The 16,460-nt window shown below is 34.4% G+C and overlaps 1 protein-coding gene across 4 annotated transcripts in view; it reads left to right on the top strand.

Annotated features, from left to right (window-relative positions):
• VTI1A (vesicle transport through interaction with t-SNAREs 1A) overlaps positions 1-16,460 on the top strand; it is a 332,570-nt gene that overhangs the window by 67,882 nt on the left and 248,228 nt on the right. For 2 of the 4 annotated variants that reach the window (XM_081073988.1, XM_081073986.1), the window contains exons 4-5: positions 7,197-7,274; positions 13,811-13,831. In XM_081073988.1, the coding sequence (XP_080930114.1) occupies positions 7,197-7,274; positions 13,811-13,831 (99 nt within the window). The remainder of the gene's footprint in view (positions 1-7,196; positions 7,275-13,810; positions 13,832-16,460) is intronic. The other 2 variants (XM_081073987.1, XM_081073989.1) reach the window with 1 other exon arrangement.

Genomic DNA, 16,460 nt, shown 5'->3' with positions numbered 1-16,460 from the left:
GCTGTTGACAGATTTTCAATGAATGATCCCTTTCCCTTCCTAATGCTAGGCAGATTACATAGGGAAACCTAGACACAGCTTAATTGTATGAATGTATGTCATGTACTTTATTTCAGTAGTTTTTAAAAATACGAATGCACCATTGGATCCATAGCGTTCATTCATCAGAGTATCATTTTTCAGTAGGAGTGTATAGGGTATTCATATATCATTATCGAACAAAATAGTGATTATTTTGACATTTTGATTATTTCAAGCTCAGTCTATGAAGTTATTTTGTATTCAGAAAGACTTGAAAGGATTAGATTTCCTCCACTGAACACTTATACTGTTCCAGATGTCGACAACATCTGGGCATTCTAACATGAGCTGATTTTCTGAATGAAGTAACTAAATTATTGATTGACAGGCTAACATGATTTAAGACACAGCCACACTGTGTTCAATAGCAGTGTCAGAGTCATAAATACAAGCATATGCAAGCAAGTTGGGGCCTCGGTACTAACTAACCCGCCTTGCATTTTGAAACACTAAGGCTGAAATTAAATTTCAGGCGACGTTCAAAAGTGCTGGAGAAGGAAATGAAGAAGTGCAGTGACATGATTTCTGGGCTCCCTGTTTTACAAATCATTAAATGATGTAGCAGCAGTTGGTCAGAGTTCCTAGTATAAATAAAAGTCTCTTCTAGCTCTGTGAATCACAAATAGAGTTATTATTCCATATGGATTGCATATGGGTTTGTGTGAGCCTATATGTGTCTACATACATCTATAACCTCATCGTATGCGTGTGTTCACCTGTGACATTATACTAGCTAAATGTTAAAAAAAATTAAGAGAAAATGTAGTATAATTTATTTTATAATTTACAGCCAAAACATAACTATCCATTTCAAGCATGTAAAATGTTTTTGAAAGTACAAGTGAAAATAATAATAAAAGAGTGATTAAAATAGAAAAACTTCCTGGTATTATATACTCAAGAACAATAGGTTATTTCGCTGTTCTCACGCTAACCTGCTTTTCCAACTGTCGGTAACCTGGCAGCAGTGTTTGTTAGTATTTTCTCTGGTGGCTTACAGTGGTCCACTGGCCATGAGTTCATGATAGAAAGTGTGCTTTCCCTTTATCAATGCCACAGTATTGGTGACACATGGCATGTGCACTTTGCAGCGAATGAACTTGACCTTTAAACAGTCCCGTGAGCAAAAGCAAGCCATATTCAGTGGAATAATTACTTAAAAGAAACAGATTGGAACTTACTTTCTCTGATAACATTAAAGAACTTCAGTAAAGTTTTCACTATTGAAAATCATCCAAAAATGTAGCACCAAATATAGGGAATTGGGCAAAACAATGTAATGGAATTACTGGGTTAAATAATATAAACTTTTTAAAGCTACTTTTGGTATATATCGGCAAACGATTTTCTGGGAAGGATGCACTAATTTGTACTCTCAGCCATGTATAGGTACTGGTTTTATTGCATCCTTTCCAATATTATCAACTAATATTTCATTGAATATCCTTTTCAGGGTTATCACATCCGAGGTATTATGATAGATTTCCACTTGTTTATAATATTTAAATCCTCACAACAGCCCTGGGAAATAAATGTTATCGCCACTGTTTTAGACATTGAGGAAACTGATATTCAGAAACCTTCATTTGACCAAAATCACATACTGAAATGTTGTCTCTGTTCTCTCCACTCAGTACCCTGTGCTTTTTTATCCTAACCACTTTCCAGGGATCAAACATTTACCTAACAGTTTACTTTGCCTTTACCTAAATCATGTAGTATGGCATGTTTTAATCTTAAATTGCTTTTTTGCTAGAAATTAATATAGCACAGAGAACATTATGATAAACAAAATTTCATAAATTCCTTTTTATTTTTTTCCTCCCAATGTAAGTTTCCTGTCCTGATTGATGAGTCTTTTTAAATCCTGGGTCACTGGTGGAGTGGGGATGCGAAGCTGAAATTGGCCATGGAGAAATAGAAGTGAGGTTAAAAATGGAATGCTTTGTGCCAAAGATAGATGCATTTAAGAAAATGCCATCTGGGCATTATAGAAGTATGATATTATTTAATTAGAACCAGATAAAATTAGGTAAGAAGTGAATGCCAGCAATTATATAACTAGCTAATAAATATAATTTCACAGTATTCTGTAGCTATCCCACAGTGTTAATTATAACAGGAGCAGTTAAATTCTTTGGCTATGAAAGCATAACAGTTTTTAATAGATGTATCACCTGGTAACCTTGGGCATTATTAAATATGTGGAGACTAAAAGACATGGTAGAAGCAATGGAAAAGTCTGGCCAGACTGGGTAATTTGTCTTAGACCTATGGAGAAATCTATTAACCATTTCTTCTATAGACCAATTTGATTAAGAAGTAGGACAAGCTGTTCTTTCATTACTTACCAAAACCATACTGCACTTTGTATCAATTATTTAGCTGTCTGCAGCATGTAGATTAGAATAAAGGCCTTTCTTAGTGTTTGTGAATATTGTGGATTGCTGATTAGTAATTAAAGTACTGAATGAAGAAAATTGGGTCACAATTGAACGGGAATGAGAAAGTCTTAATTCTGTGATACAGATGTTAGAAACAGATTGTCTTGAGCAGCCCATTCAACATAGTGACAGTCTCCATAACCATGGAGTGTTTGCCTCCCATGTAGAACTCCAGCGGAATGAATGCCTTAGAGATGGTTTCCGCTCCCATGCCTTGTGATGTAGCTGTATGGGTATTAATTTAGTGAAATATCCTGTCTGCCAGGTGTGGGAACTAGGTGATTTTATTGTAATACCAGATCATTACTTAATTCATATGCAACAGAGTGCAGCACATGGAAAGCATTATAAATCTATTTACAATGTGACTGGTCTGATGATAACATTGTATTAAATTCCCAGGTGAGGCAATTTAAGCAATTGCTTTGCCATGTGCACGCCTTGGAAATTAAATTCTCATATACGCTCTAGTAATAAACCAACTTCATTGTTATGCTTACACTAGTGGTGGGTTGTGGAATCCTCATTCTGGTTATGTATATGCTGTTTCACATGTAGAATCATACAGGAGGTGGTATCACAGATCACAGTTCTTAATTAGTTTAAGCTAAGTTAATTCATTTTGTTTCTAGTTTAGCAGTGCCTGTCAAGAAACATACTCACTCAGTTCAGTTGAGAAATGTTAAGGCTTGGGTCAAGTAGATAGATTGTTTCAAGCCAAATTTCCAGGTAGACCAGAGCAAGGGTATCAATTTGAACTTGGCTTTAAGAAAATGTGCCAATCAGCATGCAACAGTTCTGTTCAGACACCAAGTGAAAATCGTTTGGAATCTGAAATTCTCATTTTTATAACCAAAGACTCACTTTTGTCATCAGTTTAAAATAGCTATTGAAAGTGTGTGTGTGCATTCAACTTCTTGGGGATATCAATCAGTTGTTAATTTGTCGTATTTCTTTTCCGTAGTTCATATATGGTTTGTAGATTTTTCTGTCTCACTATGTCCGGTCCACCTTAGTGTATAAGTTAGAAGTTAATATGCTATCATTTCTTTTTATGTGTCTGTGAAGTTATAACACAAACACATAACTAAAAGTGAGGAATGCTCTTACATTTAACAGTGTGTGTGTGTGTGTGTGTGTGTGTGTGTGTGTGTGTGTGGCAAATATTGTCAGTTGAAGCTTTTCCACCCTTATGGTACAGACCCAAAATTGCAATAGATTACAAACTGCATGGAGCTTCTGTCTTCTCCAGAAGCCACATATAAAAAGCACCAGTAGACAGTGGTAACTGACAACTAAGACTAAAAATGTTGACAATTTCTTGATTTGCCTGGTTAGCTTATGTATAGAAGTCATTAACTATTTATAAAATGCATTATGAATTGGGTTCCTTCAAACTGTAGCTGAGTGTGTGACATTTCCAGCTCAAATTCTCATGCTTGCATTTGGCTAAAGTACAGATTTTATACAGTGGATAATAAAGTAAAATTATTTTAGTTTACCAAGATACAGTAGATGTTTCAGTTTCATTAACTTTGAATCCTGCAAATTAAAGTATGACATAGTATTTAGTACTGTAAGTGAGGTTTTTAAAAGTTCCATAAAAGGTAAAATAATTTATTGATTTTTTGGAGGAAAATTGTCTATAAAATAAGCAGGTTGTCATTCAAAGGAATTTACCTTTTTTGGTATTCGATTAGTTTAATGTTGATTCTGCAGGCTAATGGTTGATCACAATCAGCTTACTTAAAATTTTAGGAGAAAAACTAGGATAAATTTTAGGAGAAAAAATTAGGAGAAAATACAAATGTTGGGCATTTAAATACAATTCTTACAAAGTCTTGATTTAAAAAAAATGTTTTTTTGTAAAATGATACTTGAGTGCAAAGTTCAATTTTCAGTGTTGGTTGTATCATTTTCATGAGGAACTATTTCTGATGTTTGAAATGAGTTGTCTTTTCATTCTTTAACAGAAGTCAGTCCTATCAGAGAATATTTTCAAATTGAGCATATATTTGCTTAATTACATCCAGAAAGCCATCCAAATGACCAGTTTTACTATCCCAATGGTAAAAAAATGACATTTATAGGGACCACCCTTCAACTGTAGATAAATCCTTAGTTCTCCTCTGTTGCTGAGCATGTACATTCTTAATTGCTGGTTTTCAAAAGCAATGGATTCTAACCAAAACAAGATTAGATATTTAAGGATACATGTTTGTAATTTTTTTCTTCTTTTGAAGTATAGTAAATCAAAATAAGAATATAATGTAATTGAACAATCTATGCCAATTTGTTGATATTTTGGTGAAAAAAGGGAAAAACAAAAACAATCTCCATATGATATTCTTGCATACTGTGGAATGTTTTAGTCCCCCATAGTGATGAAATGAATAATTAAATAGGCAGCTCTGATACCACAGCCTGTTTAAAGGTTCTCATTTCCTTTAATGCTGTGAAATACTTTGGCTTAGCTAGTTTGAAACTACTGTTGTGGGGATCTCCACATGGGCACAAGAAAGGTTTGGCTGATCTAAATATTATAATAAGGCCATGAAATGTACTGTCCTTGTAATTTAGCATTTTTCAATACAGTTCTGTATGAAGCCAATAGAAACAGCTAATTAATAGCAACTTCAGTAAATATAATAAGAGAAGCAGATTTAATTAATATGCTGTTTGTGGTGTTAAGAAGTCTGGCATGTTCACAAATGAATGAGTTGTGTCACTTCTGAATTATTGAGACATCTGATATAGATGTCATTACTGACCTCAGGCTAATGATTTAACTTTTCTACTTTGTCCTCTTTGCAACATTGTTGGTTTTATTTATCTACTTACAGACTTATTACATTGGCCAAGATAGAAGATATACATTTGTAGCAGGGAAAGCAGGCAGTGGGGTAGAGACCTGGGGCAGGGATAGGATGTCACCATTTCCTTAAGCTGAAACATTTGCAATTTTTTGTATCTTTTTCCTGAGTGTATCCAGAGGGTAATAAAATGATGAGGAAATTTTGTGTGTTAGAATGATTACGGAGCTGTGAGTCAGGACCCCAAGGTTCTAGTCTAAGCAAATCTACCAACAGAACTCCATGAAACTAAAAAAAAAAAAAAGAAAAAAAAAAGAAAGAAAGGATTGTCTAGATTTATTTATTTTTATTTGTACTCCATTCAGCTCTTTTCAACTGGATTCCGCCAGAGAGTTAAGCCCTAATGCCTTAAGGCTTCTGTTCTATGTAATGAATTAAATTCTCTTACTTTCCATTCTTGGGAGAATTGAGAAAGTAGTCATTGAAATAATTTTCTCTGTTTTGTGGTTCTGATAAGGAACCCCAATTGACAAAGGCTGCAACTTTAAAATGAATTAAAATCCATAGGTTTGTGGGGGTATTTTTGTTTGGTTGGTTTTTGTCAAAAGTCCTTTTAAATTTTAACATAATATGATTTTATGTTTAAAATATGGTCTCTGTGACAAAGCAGTGTTACGCATTCACTAGTTTAAAAGTCTAATTAAAAGTCTTGTTGACTTCTGCTCACGGATTACGGATTGTCTTTTTAAACTACAATAATTTTTCGGAACACAGTTGAACAGGTAAGAAATTTTAAGTCCTAATTTGTAGTTCCCAGATGAGAAAAGATTACTGTTTTTCAACTGCCGTTTTTAAATTGACTGTTTTTGCTTAGTTCAGAAGCAGAAAAGGCAACAAAGTAAGCTGTAAATCTGCATTTGGGTCTGAAATAGTTGTGCTGAAGTAAGATCTGAGGACTGCACTCCAGCGTCACAACTAGTTTTCGGAGCCTTTTAGCTTTTCCAAATGTGTGTAATTTAGATAATTTGTGAATTCCTTGCAGACGTGTCCCTCTGATTTTATAGGTAAAGGTAGATTTCTTGTAAAACAAAAATTTCAATGTGTGAAACGTTGACTCATAGCCTTCTTGCCTTTATTTACTGGGATTGGGAAATTTAATTTGTTTTAACAGACACACACATACACTCCCCCGTACTTTTCCTCAGGCCATTATTTATAGAGGACTTAGAGACATTTAAATTATTGTTTGGAAATTGGATGGGCTTTTAAATTTCATCTCTTTTTGATGAAAGCATCACAATTATGAAAGGAATATAGATGTATTATTTTCCAGACATTCCAGTATAGATATCGTTGCAGATATAATATAACCCTAGAATTAGAGGTTTTAAAAGACCTGTACTATAAAATCCATTTCCTGCCACAGTATGAAAAACACACAAACAACAACAACAACAACAACAACAACAAAAACAGCCCATATACTCTTGTTTTAATTACAATCTGGTGAGATTTGCAGATACCCAGCTATGTAGCTGTATTTCCTTCAGTTTAGTGTTCTTATTTGAAGTACCACCTATGGAACAATATACCAGTTCCAACCCATTTGTGAATATTAATGGAATACTTACACAACGCAGAGTTTTCTTTCATTATTGGCATTTGAAAAACTTCTAATTTACATTCAAGTTCTCAAGTTCAAGAACTTGACACAAGTTTGGTTTGCAGATTTTAGCAAATAGGTTTCCATTAGGGGGCTCTCGAGGTTTGAGATGATCAGCCTTAAAACCTATAATGCTTCGAAGCCTTTACTTTCTAACGTTGATCTCACTCTCTCCCTTTTTGTTTTGTTTTATAGAAAAGGTCACGGATCGCCTACAGTGACGAAGTACGCAATGAGCTCCTCGGGGATGCTGGGAATTCCTCGGAGAACCAGGTAGAATGCTAATGAGGAAGGCCCGGTGGGTGGCTGGAGGGTGAAGGAGGTCACCAGCACACTGGGCTCTCAAGCTGCTCCTAACAGTATTAGCAGTAACTCATGTGGAAGTGATACTGTTTAATGCAAAGCTGGAGTCTTAATCAACTTCAAAATGTTTCTTGGAGATCTTACATTTAACCCTTTACCTTGTGATCACTGTCTGCTATCTTTAAAAAAAAAAAAATCTTTTCTTCTCTTTTCTTTATTATTTAGTACTTAAGGAATAACTTGAAACACACTGTTTGCAGACAAAGCCAAGGTCTTCACCTCAAACACATGTAAAAGGAATAAAAAAGTACACAATGCAGCTTTGATAATAATGCAGTATAATTAAATCAACACTTGCAGCAAAACAAACGAAAGTAAGCTTTCAAAATTCAACAGGGCAGCTCAGTCTCCTATTGTGTAGCTTCTTAAAAAATACATTCACCAAAATGCAAATCATAAGCCCCCCGTGTGGAACTTGGATTCTCATATAGAGGTCCTGCCTCTGTCTAATAATAATAATAATATAATAAAAGTTGTTTTGCAGTTTAAGATCTGCATAGGCAAAAATAAGATACAATTTCTTCTTAAAAGGGTCTTACAACCTGGCTGTCAATTCTCATTGGATCACATACTAGTGCCATGAGTCTAATTAATGTCCCACTTCTTTCTTTGAATTAATACTGCGGATTTCATTAATTCATACAGATAATCTATATGACTTAAAAAAATGTTTGAAGAACCTCAGTGCAGAAATGATTTTTAAAATGTTTCGAACAACCCTAGTGACTGATTCGCTGGGACACTTTTAAAGAAAATAAATGATAGAGAACCTGAACCTGAAATGCAAGACCTGGGTTACTTTGGCAAGTATTGTGAAGGCCTCTACTCTGCCTAAATAAAATCGCCTAAATAAAATCGAGCATAAAGCATTCATTGAGTAAACCAAAATTTTAATAAGTAGTAGTATGTGTCTACACATTATGAAAGTTGTATAATTGTATGAACCATTTCAAACAGATTATATTCTAGGTCTATATATGCTGACACTGTATCATTATCTACTGTAATGTTACTATTGTAGCAGGGATGTTGCCGAAATGATGAAAACCCCCATCCACGGACCCCAGAAAGGGGATAAGAATCCCTGCACTGGTTATGTTTGTTTTTGAAAAGATCTCACCTCCTCCACTGTTTGGATGTTACCAGCTTAAGTTCTGACATGTAAACACTTTAAGATTTGACTTGGGATTTTAACCTCCCTGATTTAAATGTGAGAATAATTATAACTAAGGGAAAAAATATGGAGTACATCAAACAGAAGGGTGATGTGAGAAAGGGGTTTTACTCATCTTAGATTAAATAATGAAAGGATGAGAGGAAAAAAAATATTTTCTCCCATTTTAAGTGAGATTTAGGTTGTTCGTACCTCCTGAATGAATGAATCATAATTTTATTTCCTATCTTTACTGTAAAAAAAAAAAAGCATTATCCATTTGACAAAAAAGTGAATGGTTGGGTCCCATGTCAATTTTTTAGAAAGCTATAGATCTTTTCCCTCATTTGAAACTACTCCCTAATAGAGAGGGAATGGAAAGGAAGGGGGTATTTCTGTCTCACTCAGACTCCTTTATTGTAATGGCTGTTGTAGTACTGTGACAGGGATCCCTTTTTTTTCCCCCAAAGCATGTTCACTTCTCTTAATGGACATTTTATGTGCCTAAAACATTTGTCTTACATACATATAACTATGGTTTTTTTTATGCCTAAAGAAAAATATTCCACAAAAATAGATTGAGTTCAGTTTTCTGAATTTTTCAAATTACATTCCTGTCACTTTAAAGTGATTACACAGAGATTTCCCCTGGACTTGTATAAATCAAACTTACAAATTCTGAAAGTGCTTGGAGAACCTGAAGTTTAGTTGTAAGGAGCTGTCACTTCAATAAATAGAGTATGATAAATTATAGTCATGAGACTATGTAACTGTTAGATTATTACTTGTGTGAACTTTTCAGTCTAAAATTTGAATTAGGTTTGAAAGTTCAAAGAAACCACACTTAACTTTTTGGATATTTAGTTACTGAATGTAGCAAAATTTCCATATCATAATGAAGAAATTAAATTTTCTTTTGAGACTCTTTATCATAATATAGGAATTAAAATCTCTCAAACTAAAACATATATATCCTTAAACAGGAATGTCTTGAGAATAACTCTTTGTTCTGAATCAGTATTCATTCAGGTTATGCAATCAAAACAGAAGCCCTTACTTTAAAGGAAGAAAGTATTTTGAGTTGGCTCTTCATATTAACTTTTATAGCTCAGAGACCGAGAAGATATTTTTTCTGGGTAGGATTACCTGTAATTTATACAAGAAAATATTTTCTGCCTACAAGTAAGTTTATTTTCAAGTTAATTGTTGATAAATTGATTTTCAGAACTTCTTGGCTTGTCATAAACTTTTAATATACAGAGACAATATTAATATGTATATTAATATGCAGAGAAAACTGTATTTTGTTTGGAGGTAAACAAAATGAGACAAAGTGGTAATATTTATTTCACTAAAATTGGGGTATTCGTCAATTTTTTAAAATTATATATCAGAAAGGAAAATAATAAAGAGTTCATAGCAATGGTTACAAATAGGTAAAGTAAATACTGACTACTTAGTTCTTTTTGGTGCAATATACATATCCTCCCTTTAGTGGCTTCTGTGTGGAGGTTTAGACAAATGTGAATGTCATGGCCATTATTTCTCATTCTGGCCATTTACAATGCATTTTTTAAAAGCATCTAAAACCTGGCTGCTCATACACATAATTATAATCTGACAATTAACTAAGGAGTATATTAATTTACTCATATACCTATATATCTCTATCTATCTATATATCTATATATCTATAAAGATATCTATAAAGATATCTATATCTATAAAGATAGATATATAGATATATGTAAACATTCCTGCCATGATTAGAAATGTCAGAAATTAAGATTTCAGGAATTAAGATTTTTTTCAAATGCATCTTTAATATCCCTCATACAGTACACAGCTTCACTTAATTCTAAATTAACTACTTTGTATTAAGTCGTTTCTGATTCATATCCACTTCATACACTCAAATATAGCTCATCCCTGATATACAAAGAAGGGCCAAAATTATCTACTTTGCACATTCAAGTACTATTATTGGGTCATCAGCTTTCCAAGGGCTATTGTCTTAGACTTTATCATTCTAGCCTTAAAATCTCATATTTTCCGTTACATGTGGCAACACTTTAATATGTGACAGCGTTGAGATTTTTAAAATATCGTGATGCTGTATTTAGAGTGGAAACCTCAATAGCTGTTAACTTGATTTAGTTTCTTTCATGAAAACCATTCTCAGAAAAGGAAAAAAAAAAATCTTACAGAATTAAATCCCCTTCATAGTGAAGTATCACAATGGGGCAAATAAAATGTTCCAAGCAATACTTTTGAACCATAATAGTCTCAATTTCCATATGCAAAATTATATTGATCAGTGAATAAATCTGAGTAAATGAAATTTGAGTAAATCCTACGTAGAAGGTTCAAAAATATATGTAAAGAGAAGGATATTTCCAAACGTACCAAAATTTTTGTGGTAAAGCAATATTTAGCAGATAGGATTGCTTAATTTTTTAATATGATGTTCTCTTGAGTTCCAATTTGGGCTTGCTGTGCATAAAGTGTGTTAAACTTCAGCCACAGACCAGGGGGTGCAGTCGGTCAATTTAATTCCCCAAGATCTAAAGAAGGTCGGTATCATTTCATATAGCCCTGGCAGAGCAGATCATTACCAGGCACAAATCTGTTCGTTACGTGCTGAGGGTTTATAGCAAAATAAATAGACTGTCATCATAAGTTCAGAAAATTGTGTGTTCGACCCACGATAATGTGTAAAGGGCGTTTAATAGAGTTCAGCATTTATTCGTTATCTGTATGCGGACAGAGACGGCAGTCGCATTATCAGCTTTAAAAAAAAAAATTCGGTAGTTGGGGGGGTCATGTGACGCACCTCACACACAGAGGCGCGCGCGCATGAACCCTCACATGCTCTGCAGTGCAGTTTTGATTTTAGTCACAGCAGAAGGCTTAACCACAAGAGATTCCACTGGTTCAAACCAGCGTAAACCAGATTTTTTCAGCCCACAAAGGAACAGATTACCTCTTGTATCAAATTCTGCACTGGGGGAAAAAAAAAATCTTTGTTTCAAAAAAGATGTTGATTATCATAACTCAACATGGTGGCATGGCACACTTTCATGTCGCTTATGATGGAGCTAGTAACTCGAGAAAATACGAAATCACTACTTGCAGTCTAGTCTAAGCATTGTTAATTTTCAAAAATAGACCATCTTTTGTTTACTTGAATGAAAACCTTCAGCCCTAAAAAAAAAAAAAAGAAGAAGAAGGAGAAGAAGATAAAGATTAAAAACCCTCCCATTACCTAGCTTGGCTACAAATCCGGTGTAGAGCTTGAATGCAGCCATGCAGCACAAACAAGATAGAACGGTTTTTGTTTGGAACCTATTGAAAAAACAAATGGGTAGCATTTTTAAACACTCATTGATTATGGCAGGGTGGCATGCCCCAAATGGTCTCCATGGCTAAGGAGTAGTTTTAAACTTTGGCCCTTTAAGTATCATAGTCAAGCGAAGAATGGTGCCCCCAGAAAGAAACGATAGCCGCAGTGCAATCAATTCCTGGATCGTCTCTTTCTGAGAATTAATGTTTGCCTTTTCCTCCCATGATGTTCGGATAGCAAAGAGAATGATTCCGATATGTGATAGGCCGGGTAGTTTAGTTTAAAATTTTATTTTTTCTGGGGAAGAATAGTAACTTTCCACAGGAAATGAGGAGGTGCTTTACTCATAGACACTGGATGGTCGCTGAGAGAATGAGCACATTGATCAAAAATAATGACGACTTCTTATGTATTTTGAAAGGACGACATTAAAAGTTTCATTTTCTCTAAATGCACTGTGAGACATTATGTAATAGGTTCTGTTTTGGTTTTCTAAAAGATGCATAACAATTTTGAAATCTCACTCTTTTGTACTTGAAATACTTTTCACATAACAAATGAAATAACAGAATACGCTGGAATGCATGCTACCTTCTTTGAATTGGAGACGAAAAAACAGCATTGAGCACTGAGAAATCCAGGCTGTAGTAAACATGATACTTTTAGAGAGACTTGTAGTGAGCAATTTATAGCACGCTTCTCCCAAAGCCATAGTTTAATTTATTGCTCTGCATATGTCAAGTATTATAACAGATGTTACAGATATTTGGATGTTTAAAAATTATCAGTTGTAGACCTGAATTGCTGAGGATGCACATTTCAGAGCTAGAATGTGGTTTATAGTCTTACAACACAGGTTTCAATTTCTATTCATTGCAGAAACGATGGCAGTCATCTCAACTATACAGTGATATTTCTGCTTTACAGTACTGTCAAACACACACATCTACACACTCACACACACAACCAGATATCTGGTTATATCCATTTTCTAGTTTCTGAAAAGTTAAGCGACTTGTTTTATCTGTTATGTTTAAGGCAAATAGAAAATGTTCTACAGAGGAGAATTAAAATGTTATCATAGGAGAATTTACTAACAACTAAAGAGTGATTTGGGGTTTGATTTGAGTGATAACAGACTGCAGTACAAATGAAGTATGAGTGCTCATTGCTTTGAGGTGGCCCAGTTTATGAAATGAAGAAAACTGAAAAATGAAGAAACTTCAAAAATTACATTAAAAAAACCATATTTCTGCAGTGGCCTCTGAAGCAAAATGAAAACCTAGAAATTAATTCTAATATACAAAATATTTGTAAGGATAGTGAAATATTTTCTGATGCCATGTCCTAAATGTTATCTATCCTGACATGCTTTATTTTCAATTAATGTGATCTCCAAATGCAGTCTTTTTACTAGAGTAGGTAGAAGTATGACATTAACTAACTTGATAGTTTGTTGTTTTAAATTCTTATGGGGACAAAAGCATGAACTATTAATCATTTTCATTTGTAGGTAAATTCTGAAATCAGTTGTCAAGATTCAAAATAGAGAAACATCCTGAAAACTTGTATATACAAAACCTCTTCAGTGGTGCATTCTTAGAAGAGAGGAACAGTAAACTTGTTTTCTTTCTTTATAATATAGACTTCTATGAAGTCGTTCCCCTTTATTTCATGATGGTGTCTTAGATGTACTTTAAAAGAGAATTTCACACTATTCTCTTTGTTTAATGTGACAGTGTGAGAAAGTGATCTTTATTCGTTCAAAAAACTCTGCATGTAGTCTGTGTTTAGGTTCTTTTAATGTGTTTGTCTGTGATTTTTAAATGCTAAACATGTAAACAGATAAATTGTCAATGTTAATTCTGTATCCTGTCACACAACTGATCTTTCTATCCTGCCATTTCTTTCCTTTTTATCTTTTTTTTTTTTTGTGCATTCATGGTGCAGTTGATAAAATTACGTGAAGAGGTGAGTACTTCCTAGCCTGCTTTTAAAAAAAAAAAATCTGCTTTTTCCTATAAATTTGAGTTTCTAAATCTGAAGTCAGATCTTTGGGTTCATTTTTCAGGAAAATCTACATATAGCAAAACGATTGATTAAAAGCCCTCAAATGTTCTCTGATGATTATTTTTGGAAAAATAAATATATCCAAACCATGCTTATCACAGTGATCATTGCTGTTTGTTGGCATCAGAGGAAAAGTCCTATTTTAAAGGCCAGAAACGGAAGAAAAACAAAGGAATATCTTCAAGCTATCCCTGAATGTAGTTTTAATGTAGACTGACTTCAGATTTATTTTATTTGTAGTGGTATCACAAAGAAGTCAATTGCAATTAAATTTTTTTCTGACATTATGATTTACTTCACTAAGAACTGTCCTTAAGTAAACGTCTTTCCTTCATCCCAGACTCTTAGGTTCAACATAAGGTACCCTGAATCTATTATCCTTTTGGGGAAACACACATATGTTATAAAAGCCCTACTAGGCTGTGTACACAGATACCTAAGAATAGCCAAAGGTCTCGTCATTGCCCAACACTTTCCTTTCTGTAGGAAATAGCACCCAAGTGAGTTCTTATTTTTCAGAATTTGCTAGCCTGTTTCGTAATAGAGCTTCAGACTTTTGTGGCCCAGCAAATATTTATAGTAATGTTTATAATTTTATCCCCATATCAATGAGGGATGCTGAATGAGTATATTTTGTTTTAATTGGGCCAAACTTATCAAATATGCTTTGGTACTGTTTTCAGAGCTGGAGTAGTTTTATTTTTTACTTAGTGAGAGTGAGTTTTCTTTCTTTTATATTAGGGCATAAAATAATGGCGTACTTTGCGACTTAAAAATTGTGTAATTGTTTAAATTAATGAGAATACTGTGAATTATTTTCGAATTTAGATTGACTGCATTGATTGAGATTTTCCTACGTAGAAGTTACTTATTGGTATGTCATTATTCTCTGGGTGATGCACACGCTAATTTAGAGGCTTGTAGAGAGCAGTTTTCAACAATTCTTCTGAGTGAAGAGCCATGAGTGGTGTCCCCTCTTCGTAAAAGTAATGATGGTATGTAAAATGAAGGGTGTAAATGCACAAAACACGCACCCTCTAATCTTTTTGTGTTTTTATCTTCTCTACCTGGAAGCAGATGTATATCCTAAAAATATGTAATCAATTGCAGTTTTGATATATAAGATTATTTCTCAGGAGGTGATGCATCAACATTATTTTTATGCAGGACAGAATATCTGCTTGCGTGTGTTTGCATCTGCTCATACTTATGTGACGAGTCTGAATTTTCAAATGTCATTGGAGCTAACAATAGACTTAAACCTGTATGTCAAGAAACTACACGCAGCTCTGGCCCCAGAATTTAGCAATGAATATAATTAATAAAACCATGTTCCTTATTACAATCAGCATATTTGACAAAAGACCTAGTTTTGTTCCACTGAATTTTGTGGACTTAGAAATCTTAATTCTAAAAGCTGACAACATCACATCTGCATTTCTTTTAAAATATGTTTTTTCATCATTTTATAGCTTAATTCTTTTGTTGTGCCTATAACAACATTTTCATCAGTTATGCTTCTGGAATGCGTGTTTCCAAAACTGTAACCTAGAATGGAATTGTACTTGGAAGAATGATATCATTCGACTAATGGAATAATAGGTTCTGAAATAGCCTTTTAACAATCTTTGATATGGATAGTTGTAGAATAGATTGCTGTGATGACAATGCATTGATATATAGTTTGCTCAGAAGTGATTGTTTCTCAGGCAGGATTCTAATAGGAATCAAACAGTGAAAGTACCCCAAATTTTTCTAGTATCTATCCGAAGAAGACGGGCACTCATCTCCAACATAGGATGTTTTATTGTGTTTGGAAACAAAGCATGCTCCATCCCTTCCTTGTGAGGCTCTTTTTGGGCTCAGCTCAGGAAACGGGGCGCTTGGAGGCAGGCTGGTCGTGCACGGGGATCTGAACTGGCGTTGGCTGCGCCTAGCTCTCCATTTCAGTCCTGTGTCTCCTGCCCTCCACACTGCACAGCTCTTCACACAAGTTGAGCTCTGTCTGAAGCTCCTGCACTGCTTTACTTACCTGCTTTGAAAAGGGCTGAGAAGAGGGTGAGAGAATGAGTTTGGGATGGAGTGTGTGGGCAACTTGAAAGCATCAGCTGCTACTGTAGTGTATTGCCTTTCATTTTCAGAGACCGGGGCAATGCACAACTAAGGCAGCGATGTAAATAGCACAGCTGTTACAAGAACTTGATTTTAGCTTGACTTAAGTGAAGAGGTTCCAAAATACAAAGTGAGGTCCTGCTGGAAAGCTGCTGGTAAACTGATAGTCCTCTTGTGTGCAGATATGCTCTGATAAAACTGAATTGTCCTGAGGAGGGCTTATTTCCATTATTTAGGGCTATTCATACAAAAAAAAAAAAATTTGGAAATTTTGCTCCCCATCATAGCCACACACTAAATAATATGATTTGGCTCCCTTTCGTGGAATCCCCCAAATCATTCCATGTTTAAATGCTTTGTTTCCTACATTGTATTTCATGATCTAATTAGATTGTCAGTTTCCAGTATTGATCTTGGA

Source organism: Rhinolophus hipposideros (assembly GCF_964194185.1).
Source record: "Rhinolophus hipposideros genome assembly, chromosome: 15".
NCBI lineage: Eukaryota > Metazoa > Chordata > Mammalia > Chiroptera > Rhinolophidae > Rhinolophus > Rhinolophus hipposideros.
The sequence above is the reverse complement of the archived record's forward strand: the minus strand, read 5'-3'. Positions and strand labels throughout refer to the sequence as shown.